This window comes from Colobus angolensis, unplaced genomic scaffold (assembly GCF_000951035.1).
Source record: "Colobus angolensis palliatus isolate OR3802 unplaced genomic scaffold, Cang.pa_1.0 Scaffold9, whole genome shotgun sequence".
NCBI classification, from domain to species: domain Eukaryota; kingdom Metazoa; phylum Chordata; class Mammalia; order Primates; family Cercopithecidae; genus Colobus; species Colobus angolensis.
In genome coordinates, this window is record NW_012122931.1 from 6,927,843 (window position 1) to 6,939,284 (window position 11,442).

An 11,442-nucleotide genomic window follows, 5' to 3' on the forward strand; every position below is an offset into this window, starting at 1 on the left:
GGGCCGGCCCTGGTACCTGCGTCCGGCCGGTACGCTCTGCACCTGCAGCCAGGAGTCGTCCACGGGCGGGGGCATGGGCGTGCTGACGGTGGTCGTATTGATGTCGCCGATGATGCTGAGCGCCTCCTTCAGCGCGTGGTACATGCGCAGCATCTCGTCGCGCCGCTGTGCCTGCTCCGCCGACTCCTCCATCAGCGTGTTCTGGTCCCCACACGAGTACAGGTTGGCCAGCAGCTCCGAGAAGATGAACTCCTTGGTCTGCGAGTAGGCAAAGAGGGAAGGAGGTGGGGACTTGATGCCTGTGCCGCCCTGGCCGCCCCACCGGGCCCTGCTGGGACTGTGAGCTGGTATGGCTTTTCTGACGCGGCTCCTACACTGCCTAGACTGGAAGATTCGCCTCCCCACCGCGCTTTTCTCGCTCACATGAGGACACTGAGGTCCACAGGAAAAGTCACCTGACCAAGGTCACAGATCCGGGAGGGGACTTAGGACCTATCACGCCACCAGAACACTTGTCTACTCAGTTTTTGTTTTGTTTTTCGTTGTGAGTGTGTGTGTGTGTGTTTTTTTTTTTTTTGGAGATAGGGTCTCGCTTTGTCCCCAGGCTGGGGTACAGTGGCAAGATTACAACTCACTGCAGCCTCAACCTCCTGGGCTCAAAGTTATGTTCCAATGTCAGCCTCTCCAGTAACTAGGACTACAGGCACGTGCTACCACCAACCCCAGCTATTCTTTGTATATATATATATATTTTTTTTGAGAGGCAGTTTTGCTCTTGTTGCCCAGGCTGGAGTGCAATGGCACAATCTTGGCTCACCGCAACCTCCACCTCCCGGGTTCAAGCAATTCTTCTGCCTCAGCCTCCCAAGTAGCTGGGATTATAGGCATGCACCACCGCGCCCAGCTAATTTTGTATTTTTAATAGAGGCGGGGTTTCTCCATGTTGGTCAGGCTGGTCTCAAACTTCCAACCTCAGGTGATCTGCCCACCTTGGCCTCCCAAAGTACTGGGATTACAGGCATGAGCCACCGCGCCCAGCCAACCCCAGCTATTCTTTAAAATTTCTGTGTAGAGATGAGGTCTCACTGTGTTGCCCAAGCTGGTCTTGAACTCCTGGGCTCAAGTGATCCTCCTGCCTTGGCCTCCCAAAGTGCTGGGATTACAGGCACGAGCCACCGTGCCCAGCCCCTCATTATATTTCTTTTTTCTTTTTTTTTGAGATGGAATCTCACTCTGTCGGCCAGGCTGGAGTACAGTGGCAGGATCTCGGCTCACTGCAACCTCCGCCTCCCGGGTTCAAGTGATTCTCCTGTCTCAGCCTCCCAAGTGGCTGTGATTACAGGCTCACGCTACCACACCTAGCTAATTTTTCTATTTTTAGTAGAAACGGAGTTTCACCATGTTGGCCAGGCTGGTCTCGAACTCCTGACCTCAAGTGTTCCGCCTGCCTTGGCCTCCCACAGTGCTGGGATTACAGGTGTGAGCCACCGTGCTCAGCCCCTCATTATATTTCTATCCGACAGCTCTGGTCTGGACCGTGCCTCCCTCCCTGGACCTGGGCCCATAGGGCTGGCTGGCATCTCCCCCAGGCCAACATGGACACCTGCGTCCCCAGTGCCACAAGACTTCCCTGCCCCCATGCAGCGGAGCACGCACATTGTTAATCATGAGGTGCATGATGGTTTTGGGCATGAGGTCCCGCACGGTCTTGTTGACAATGGCCATGTATGAGTCCACAAGATTCCGGATGGTCTCCACTTGCCGTTCCAGCTGTGGGTCCATGGAATGCATGAAGCTGTCGGAGCCATTCTCCTCGGTCTCACTGGCCTGCCATGGAGAACACAAGGGCATCAGGGTGGCCAGGCCACGCAGCCAGGCTCCAGGCATCACCAGGATCTCAGCCCCTCCAAAGGTACCCAGAACATTGAGGCACAGAGAGAAGCGACTGGCCTGAACACATACCAGGCTCCCCATCCCTGTGCCTCTCAGAACCCTAGACTCCCCTGATTCAGCCTTGTCTTGGTTCTGACTCTAGTGCCTAGAATTTGCCTCAATTTCCCAATCCAGAAATTATTATTATTATTATTTTGAGAGAGTCTTGCTCTCTCGCCCAGGCTGGAGTGCAGTGGTGCTGTCTTGGCTCATTGCATCCCCCGCCTCCTGGGTTCAAGCGATTGTCCTGCCTCAGCCTTCTGAGTAGCTGGGATTACAGGTGCGCACCACCATGCCTGGCTAACTTTTGTATTTTTAGTAGAGATGGGGTTTCACCGTGTTGGCCAGGCTGGTCTCAAACTCCTGACCTCATGATCGGCCCACTTCGGCCTCCCAAAGTGTTGGGTTTACAGGCGCGAGCCACTGCGCCTGGCCCCAATCCAGAAATTAGAAAAGAATATCTCCAGGTCCCTTGCTTGAAAACCTGGCTGGAGCTGGTGCCAGGCTGCAGATGCCTGGCAGGAGGCAAGAGAAGGGCACACTCACTTTCTCTTTGTCCTGGGAGGCCCACACACCGACATTGTCACCGCCGCCACCACCAGGGAGCACAGCCGAAGGAAACATACAGAGGGGAAAAGGGGAGAGATTGAGTGAACCTGGGACACTGCACCCCAACTCTCAGGCCACTCTAGACATCGCCACAGTGAAATAGGGGAGGAAAGAGAAGGCAGTCACAAGAAACCACCATCATAGAAAGGGGAATGTAGAAATGCCATCTGCAACAGAGACAGAGACATGAAACTGCCACTGGAGAAGGATGGGAGGACCAGGAGACTTATCTCTGTTCCCACCCCAGAGTGGGTAGCGGGGAGGATTCCTATTATTTCTGAGCCAAATAAGGGCTGGGAAACATGACGTGACTTGGCATCACTGAGGATGGTGCCCCAGGGGCCCAGGATCATGCTTGCCCCTCCTCTCCTTGCCCTGCCACTCACCCCAACACGCTCAGGGTATACGCCAGCCCTCAAGAAGGAGGCCTTCCAGCTGTCCACCTCCTCCTGTGTCTCACAGGCCAGCTCCAGCTGCCGATAATCCTTGTAGACATTCCTGCAAGACAGGGCAGATGGTGAGGGCAGATGGGCAAAGCCCCACCCTCCCTGGGGGTTAAGGGTATGCCCAGACTTTGGGGTCACCGTGCCTGAGGCCAGCTCATTTCCCAGCTGTGTGACCTGTGCAAGTCCCTTCCTCTCTCTCGGCCTCGGTTTCCTCATTGGGAAGATGGGTTAATAAGAATTCCTGCCTCCTCGGGTCACTGAGGAGTCAGTGAAGTGAGTGGCAAAATGCTTAGAAGGGGACTGGACCTCTGATAAGGGGACAGCCATACTCAGTGAAGTCTCTAGCTTGGGGCCCAGACCCCACCAGCTTCCTCTGTGGCTCTCTGAGGACCCCTCTGATGGCAGCTGGACTGAACCCTCATCTCTGAGTAGCAGAGGGCCCACTAGAGTCAGCCTTGGGTCAGGAAGGAAGAGGACTGGTACTGCCACCGCCCTATAGGAAAGTGAGCAGGAGAAGAGGACCAGGCCTGACTAGGGCCCTTTGGTTCCAGTGCCTGGCAGAGTATAGTGCATGAAGAGCATGCGCTATACCAGTGACAATGGAAGGGAGGAAGGGATAGAAGGAGGGAGGGAAAGGGAGACTGGAAGGGAGGAAGGGAGGAAGGAGGGAAGAAAAAAAGGGAGGGAGGAAGGGACGGAGGAAAGGAGGGAGGATGGAAGGAAGGAAGGGAGGAAGGAAAGGAGGGAGGGAAGGAGGAGGGAAGGGGAGGGGATGGGAGATCTTGACATGATGTCTAGCTCAAAGCAGGAACTCAGTAAGCATCTGTCAGTGGATTCCTTGCTGCGGGGCCTGGGGCAGGTTCCTCTCCTCCCTGGATCCCTGTACCCAGCTTCTACTCAGTGCGGGTGGTTTTGGGACTGCAGCAGCTACAGCCAGGGGCAGGCAGGCACCTCTGCTCCGTGTTAAAGAGGGCGAAGATGTGCTTGCTCGACATGAAGCCCTTCTCCACGTCCCGCAGCTTGAGGTTGTCCACAGACAGCATGTATTTCTTCTCTTTCTCCTGTGGGTGGAGGTAGGAGCCATGAGTGAGGCTGGCACTGTTCTCTGCCACACCTCACTCCCTAAGAGTCCCCTTGACTGGCCCGGGGCTTCTAAGCATCAGCCCCCTCCCTCTGTGAAGGTGCAGCTAGATAAAATCCTGGCCACAGGACCATAGGCCTCCTGGGCACCGCCGGCCCCCAGTGGCGTTCCAGCCGGTCCCACCAGCTCCGCATATATGCCGGAGGCCAGGAGGCTGGTGAGGGGTGGGGAGGTGAGAGTGTGGGAGGCTCCCACAATCCCTCCCCAGGCAAGTCCTGGATACATGCCAGGCCGGCCTCAGGCAGGGACCGCACACTCAGGCCTCTCTCGCCCCCGGCCTGGCCGCCTCTGACTTCATTTCCTGACTGCAGAGACCAGGAAGGGGGGCCACCAGCCCCGGCGGCTTCAAAGGGCTGGCTCAGCCCACTCCCCCAAGCTCCCCATGTGTTAGCAATAAGGCAACCAGCACAAGCCTGGAGATGGTGCGCCTGTCTGTGCAACATGTGTGTAGTTGTGTGTTTGTGCCGACACATGAAAGCTCAAGTACATATTACCTATTGTGTGTGTGCACATGTATATCTGGGGAGGTGCCCAGCATGAACCACGTGTCAGTGTGAGCGTGTCTGCATCTCAATGTGGATGTGTGCACACTTTGTGGATGTGTGTCGCAATTGTGCAAGCCTACATTTGCACAGCCACGCACAAGCTTATACCACACGCTTATACTGGGGTGCACATCTTACCTGCACACCGTGGCACAATGGGCTGTGTGTTTGATTTGTCTAAAGCTGTCTAGGAGGAGTTATGTGTATCTGCACGCAGGCGTGTGGGGTGCTAGGCCCATGTGTATGCTTGGTTTGGGCACGTGTGTATGTAGGCTGCTGTGTCCCAGGAGAGGGGTTCAGGGATCCAGGGAGGAGATACCCCAGGATGGGGCTCTGGGAGAGGGGAGGGGTTTTTGTCACCCATGCCCTACTTGCTCACGGGGGTCGTCTGTGTGGGCCTTGGGGACTCAAAGAGCTTGGGCATGAGCCTTGCCTAGCATCTCAGGTAGGGGGCTGAGTTTAGGGGGACCTTGCTCCCCTGTCCTGGCGTCATCCTGCCCACCCCTCTCTGCCCCCCAAGCCCCCCTGGCCCATGCAGCCACATAAAGCCCTCTTTATGCCAGGCGGGTGGCCGGGAGCCCCAGAGGGCGGCTGGGGGAGGAGAGGAGGAAGTTGCACACACGGCCAGGGAACATCTGGAACCGTTCGAGAGAGGCCCTGCCGCCACCCGCCCTGCGCTTCGGGGTTGGACACTAGGTAGGAGCGGCCTCCTCCCCCCACCCCTCCCTTCCTGCCGGCCGGCCCCCTCCTCAGGCCCCTCCTTCTCAGCCCCAGCTCCCGCTCACCCCTGCCACGTCAAAGGAGGCAGAAGGGGAGTTGGGAGCAGAGAGGGGATCACGGGCTGGCTGGTCTGGGGCCGGGGGCACACAGGCTGGGGTTGGGGGGTTCTTGGATCTCCAGGGGACGGGGCTGAAGCGCCCACCGGATGGACAGACACTGCTGCCTGGATGGACCAGAGGACACCTCCACTCCGTCTACCCAGTGTTTAGACTATCTGTTCAGGACTCCCAAATTGTACAGTAGTCTGCACATTGGTTAGGCTGGGCTGGGTTAGACCCTCGGCGCCGCCGCCACTGGAGAGCTGGACCGACCCCTGCCTGCCATCCCAGAACCGGAGCCTGGAGCCAGGGCGTTGGGGCACAGGGTGGGCTGGGAGGAGGCACAGAGGGATGAGGGTGCCACCCTGCTGTGGGACTGGTGGGGGGTAGCGGTGATGGGGGAAGGGTGGCCGAGGAAGACTGAGAGGATGGGGGGGGTCAATGGGGACTGGGGATGTGGGCAGCTGCCGGTCTGCCCAAAGAGCCTCCCTCACCCCAAAACCTGAGGGCTGGCGGCTGGGTAGAGAAGTACAGACCACTCTCCCACCAGCCTGGACCACCTCCACATCCCCAGTGGTCCTAGTGCAAAAATCCACTCACATTCAACATACATGCACCTTGATACTCACAGCCCCAGAACTCACATACATGAGCACCCCCATACTTTCAATCTCACACCCATGTCCCAAACAGACACACACAAGTGCATGCACACACACCCATACACACCCTCACGACTGGAACACTCCCCCCATTCTCACATCTCAAAGACATACACAGATTCTCAAACACCCCATACTCACACCCTCCCTCCGGAGCCCCCTCCCCACACCCACCTGCATTTACATCCCAAGTACAGGCACGTGCCCAGAGTCACTCTGCAGGTACAAGATTTCACCCCCAGATGCAAATGCAGACCACATATTCCAAACACACCTAGATGCTTATACCCCAGTCACACACTCCTAAAAAACACCCACACACCAGACCCACAAGCCACAGACACACACACAAACACACCCTGCCTCCCAGCACCCACAGCCCACAGCCCGCTCCCGCCTCCCCACATATGATTCTCAGAGCTGTTTTCGCACACGACTTAACTCAGATGTACACAAAATCTCCAGAAAGAGCTACACGCTCAGGCACAAGGACAGGGGACCCCCTCAGTGGCACGCGCCCCTCCCCCACAGTGTCGCCAGGTCTCAGGCCCTCAGCCCCAGGTCACATGGTCTCCTTGGCCCTGTGTAAGGAGCCTCAACATGGGAGACCCCAAACCCATGGGGGCATCTAGGCAGCCTGCAGAGTGACCGGCAGGAAGCCGGCCCCTACCCGCACCCCACGCCACCGCACACTCCATCCCTTCCAGGGGCTCCCATGCTGGGGGAGGCCAGGGTTGGGGTAATGAGGTCCAGATGGCTTGGCGCCCCCACCAGTGACGACAGAGGGCCCCTCCCAAGGTGGAGAATTGGGGCCCCTGCCCAGGACAAACTTGGAGGAGACAGGGACCTGGGAGGGGGCTTGGAGGCCAAAATCATAGGCCCCACCCAGAGCCCCGCTCCCCCATTGAGGGTGCTGTAGCCTCCAACAGCCCCTCAGGAAGAAGAGGGTCCCTTCCCCCACTCCTTGGCCAGCTGGAGTTCATTACCACAAGCCCACCCCCAGCCCTCCCCATTCTCTCTGGTCACCTCTGGAATCCAGATGTGAAAGCCAAATAGACTCATTCTTAAAGGAGACCAGCAACAGGGGAAGGAGGTGGCAGGGGCTTCTGTGCACCCTAGTGGGTGGGGAGGGTTTTTTTTGTGGCAACTCGGCAGGGCCCCCACACTCCTTGCCCCTCAGCCTGGGGGCACTCTGCGCATTTCCCTTGGACTGCAGGGGTCTAGGGGACTGGGGTGCAGGGGTTAACCGGGTGTCTGGCAGCTGGACTCGTGTGTGTCATGGGCCTGTGGGGGCCACAGAGGAGGCGGCACGCCCTGCAGCGGGAAAACAGGAAGGCCGCTGGGCCGCAGGGTCAGGGAGGGGCACCCAAGGCCCCTGCCCACCCTCCCCAGGGCACTTAGCCCCAGGGTCCTCGGTCCTGCTAAGCCATCTTCTTCTTCCAACCTGGGTGAGAGGGTGCCTCCCCCTGAACCCCCAGGGTCACCTGCCTTGGACCCTTGCATCCCAACTCCACCCGTGGATCCTTTTTTTTTGAGACGGAGTCTCGCTCTGTTGCCCAGGCTGGAGTGCAATGGTGCGATCTCGGCTCACTGTCAACTCCGCCTCCTGGGTTCAAGGCATTCTTGTGTCTCAGCCTCCCTAGTAGCTGGGATTATAGGCGCCTGCCAACATGCCAGGCTAATTTTTGTATTTTTAGTAGAGACGGGGTTTCACCATTTTGGCCAGGCTGGTCTCAGACTCCTGACCTTAGGTGATCCACCCGCCTCGGCCTCCCAAAGTGCTGGGATTACAGGTGTGAGCCACCATGCCCGGCCTGCCCACGGATCTTTGATGAGACATTTTAAAACCCTATTCCATCGTCCAGCCCACTCTAAGCCCATAGGAGGGTCTGAGCCTGACTCTGGCCACTGGCCCAGCCCCTTGATGACTACTGGCCCTTGACTCACCTCATCATCCTTGTACCAGGACAGATTCTCAGCGGTCAGCACAAACCAGTACTCCTTGGAGCCCCCTTTCATGATGCCAATATTATTGATAGTCAGCCAGCCCTTGCGGATGACCTGGAGAGTGATGGGGCAGGAGGTCAGCAGACAGGGCCTGAGCCTCCCTGTGGGGGATGGGGTAGGCAAAGAGAGGCATTTGAAACCCCACCCCTCCCCCAGCTCTTGGAGGCCTGGCAGTCAGCGAGGGTGGGGGCCAGACCTGCCTTGGTTTGAACCACAAGTGAACAGAGTGGAAGACAGGAAGGCAGAGATCAGCTCAGGATAAAGAGCCTTTGACAGGCAGACCTGGCCGAGTAAGGGACTGGAGGCCTGGGTAGGGGATGAGCTCCCTGTCACTAGGAGTATGCAAGCACAGTTAATGGGGGCGATTGGGCAAGCCAACTGTGAGTCTTGAAAGCTTAAGGTCTTATCTGTTCTGAGATGTGTTTCTGACTTTACACATGCTGCTGCTGCCTCTGCCTAGAAAGCACTTCTTCCTTTTTGCCTGGCAAATTCCCACTCAGCCTTCGGGTGTCAGCTCAGAATTCACATTCTCAGGCAGGCCCTTCCTGGCCCCCAGTATAAATCAGGATTCCCATAATAATCTTTGATCACTCCCTGAAGTTGACTTCTGTAACATGATTTCGATTTTTAATTAACTTCTCTGCATGCGTGTGTGTGATTATCTGTCGATGTAGCCTCCCCTGCTAAATGGTGAACTCTTGGTCACTAGTACATCCCAACACCTTGCAGAAGGCCTGGCAGATAGTAAGTGATCAATACATATTTGTAGTATGAATAAATAAAAGCTATGATAGTATGGTTCTAAGGGTCTTTGGCTCCAGGTCCCCAGGGGCAAGGGCTGAGCCACGAAGTACCCAGAGTAACAAGCTAAGGTCCCTTTTCATGGCAGGAAGCAGCTGTCCCCAGGACTGTCCAGAGCCATGGCCACAGTCCAGGTCCTGTGGATTCTACTTCGGGGGTAGGGTCACTGGCCAGGCGCTGGCCATGGATCAGACCAAGAGGATGAGGGAGTTGCTTCTGCTCCCTCCTGGACCCTGACCTCCCCAGATTCTTCTCTGAGCATCGAGAGAAGACCCAAGGGGGCCTGGGGCTGGTGGCAAAGCCCTCTGGGGCCAGGCTTGTTTCTGGAGCCCTCCTTATGCCTCTCTGGCTTCCCTGAGAGCCTGGCTGAGAACCCAAGCTGCACAGCCCAGCAGCAGTTGAGCTGAGGGGAGGCCACCAGCTGCCTCTCTCACCCCTTCCCGATCAGGCGAGGATTCCCACAGGGTCTTGTCACCGTCTCTGGAATTGAGTCCACTGTCCCAGGATGTGACCAGCAGATCTTGCCACCTGCTCCCCACCCTAACCTGTAGTCTTTGTCCTCCCCTTCGGCCACACCCAACCCTGAACTCCTCTCTGCTCATCCTAAGCCCTCTCTGCAGCCCTGCACCAGGGACTTCCTGCTCTCCCAATCCCTACCCTGCATGGAGCTCTCAGGGGCCTTAGCTGGGCCCTACTAGCAGGCCCAGGTCTCCACGTCCTGTCCAGGGGCCAGCACCGTGTAGGCAACGGCTAATGTTGGCCAAATTGAATTATCCTGATACCATGTTCATTCCTCCCTTCATTCTGTTGAGCACCTACTGCGTGCCAGGCATGGGGCTTGAGCTGAAGATTTAATGATAAACGGGACAGACTCAGCCCTCCCCTTGTGGGGCCTGGGAAGGAAATAGACATTAAGCCAATAATCACATAAACACCTAGAGTCTTACAAAGAAACTACGGCCTCTGGAACCTATGGAAAGAAAAGCTGAGGACCCTCGGGCTCATGTGTACAACTGAGCAAGCGCTTCGGACCAGGGATGTTTCCGCAGACATCTAAGGACAGAGAGCAGGAGGCCAGGTGAGCAGTGACTTCTTGACTTCTCTTGACTTCTCATTCGTCTCTTCATTCAAGTTCGGAGGCGATGGTTGTCAGCTTCTTAAAAATGTGTCTCACTCACGTGCATCCATCCATCCAACAGATGTTTAAGGAGCACCTACTCCATGCCAGGCCCAGCCTTCTCACCCACCCAGTCCCACACGGTCTAGTTTTGCCTGAAGTAGGTGCTTGGCTGGTGCACACAGATGGACGGGTGGATGCGGCTGGGCCTGCCTCTGGCCTGAGGGCAGGTGTGAAATGCCAGGGGCTGGTGTGTATAAGCAGCTTCAGCCAAAGGGTGCCCTCCTACCCACTGCCAATGGACCCTCCGCCCCCTCACTACACAAGCCGAGAGCCCCAGTCCTGGTACTCACCAGAATCTCATCCTGCAAAGAGGTAACCATAGCAACCACGAGAGGCATCGGGGAGAGAGGAGAGAGGGTTACTGAGGCAGAGTGGGAGGCTTGTGGCTGGCGGCTGACAGGTCCCTGGCCCCCTTGGGACTCTTCCCTTCAAGGGAGGAGCTCTCAGAGTCTGGCGTCCGTCCGGCACCCTCCATCCCTCGGGCTGGGCTGCTGGGGCCCACTCACCTGGTTCCCTGAAGTCTTCTTCTTGTTCATCTGGTTACTCCTCTGCTGAGCACTAATGGGAGGGAGAGGAGGAGTCTCAGAACTTCTCCTTTCAAGAGGCCCAGCTCTACTGCCCACTGCTTAGTGGGCACAGGACCCAGAGGGTTAACCTAGCAGACCTGGGCTCTACACACACACACACACACACTCACACACACACACACATACACACACGTTATTACCTTCTCTGCCCAGGGAGCACTCACTTTTTGCTCAGGGAGAGCACTCACTTGGCAAAGCCTATGAAGTCCTCATGGTTGGTGTTCATGTAAGCCAGCTCGATATCGATGAGAAGCATGACCTTCAAGGATAGGTAAGTTGGTGGGCAAGCGGAAAAGACACCACAAAATTTTAAAACGCAGGGCAAGCTGGGAGAAAAATACTTGCAGCACATATAGAAGGTTAGTATCCATAATAAATATGGTCCCTACCATCAGTGAAAGACAAAAACTGAGCGTGGTGGCTCACACCTGTAATCCCAGCACTTTGGGAGGTAGAAGTGGGAGGACTGCTTGAGCCTAGGAGTTCAAGACCAGCCTGGGCAACATAGGGAGATCTGTCTCCACCAAAAAATACAAAAGTTAGCTAGGCGTAGTGGCATGTGCCTGTAGTCCCAGCTGCTTGGGAGGCTGAGGCGGGAGGATTGATTGAGCCCAGGAAGTTGAGGCTGCAGTGAGCCAAGATTGCACCACTGCACTCAAGCCTAGAAGACAGAGCAAAACCCTGAGAGAAAAGAAAAGAAAAAAGAAAAGAAAA

The 11,442-nt window shown here is 56.7% G+C and overlaps 1 protein-coding gene across 1 annotated transcript in view; it reads right to left on the minus strand.

Annotated features, from left to right (window-relative positions):
* DNM1 (dynamin 1) overlaps positions 1-11,442 on the minus strand; it is a gene marked incomplete at its 3' end in the record, with an annotated part of 32,659 nt that continues 21,217 nt past the window's right edge. Inside the window, exons 11-18 of the mRNA XM_011931456.1 lie at positions 10,917-10,987; positions 10,648-10,699; positions 10,432-10,443; positions 8,101-8,214; positions 3,939-4,048; positions 2,934-3,039; positions 1,657-1,827; positions 1-258 (exon numbers count right to left, since the gene is read on the minus strand). Coding sequence (XP_011786846.1) covers positions 1-258; positions 1,657-1,827; positions 2,934-3,039; positions 3,939-4,048; positions 8,101-8,214; positions 10,432-10,443; positions 10,648-10,699; positions 10,917-10,987 — 894 coding nt within the window. The remainder of the gene's footprint in view (positions 259-1,656; positions 1,828-2,933; positions 3,040-3,938; positions 4,049-8,100; positions 8,215-10,431; positions 10,444-10,647; positions 10,700-10,916; positions 10,988-11,442) is intronic.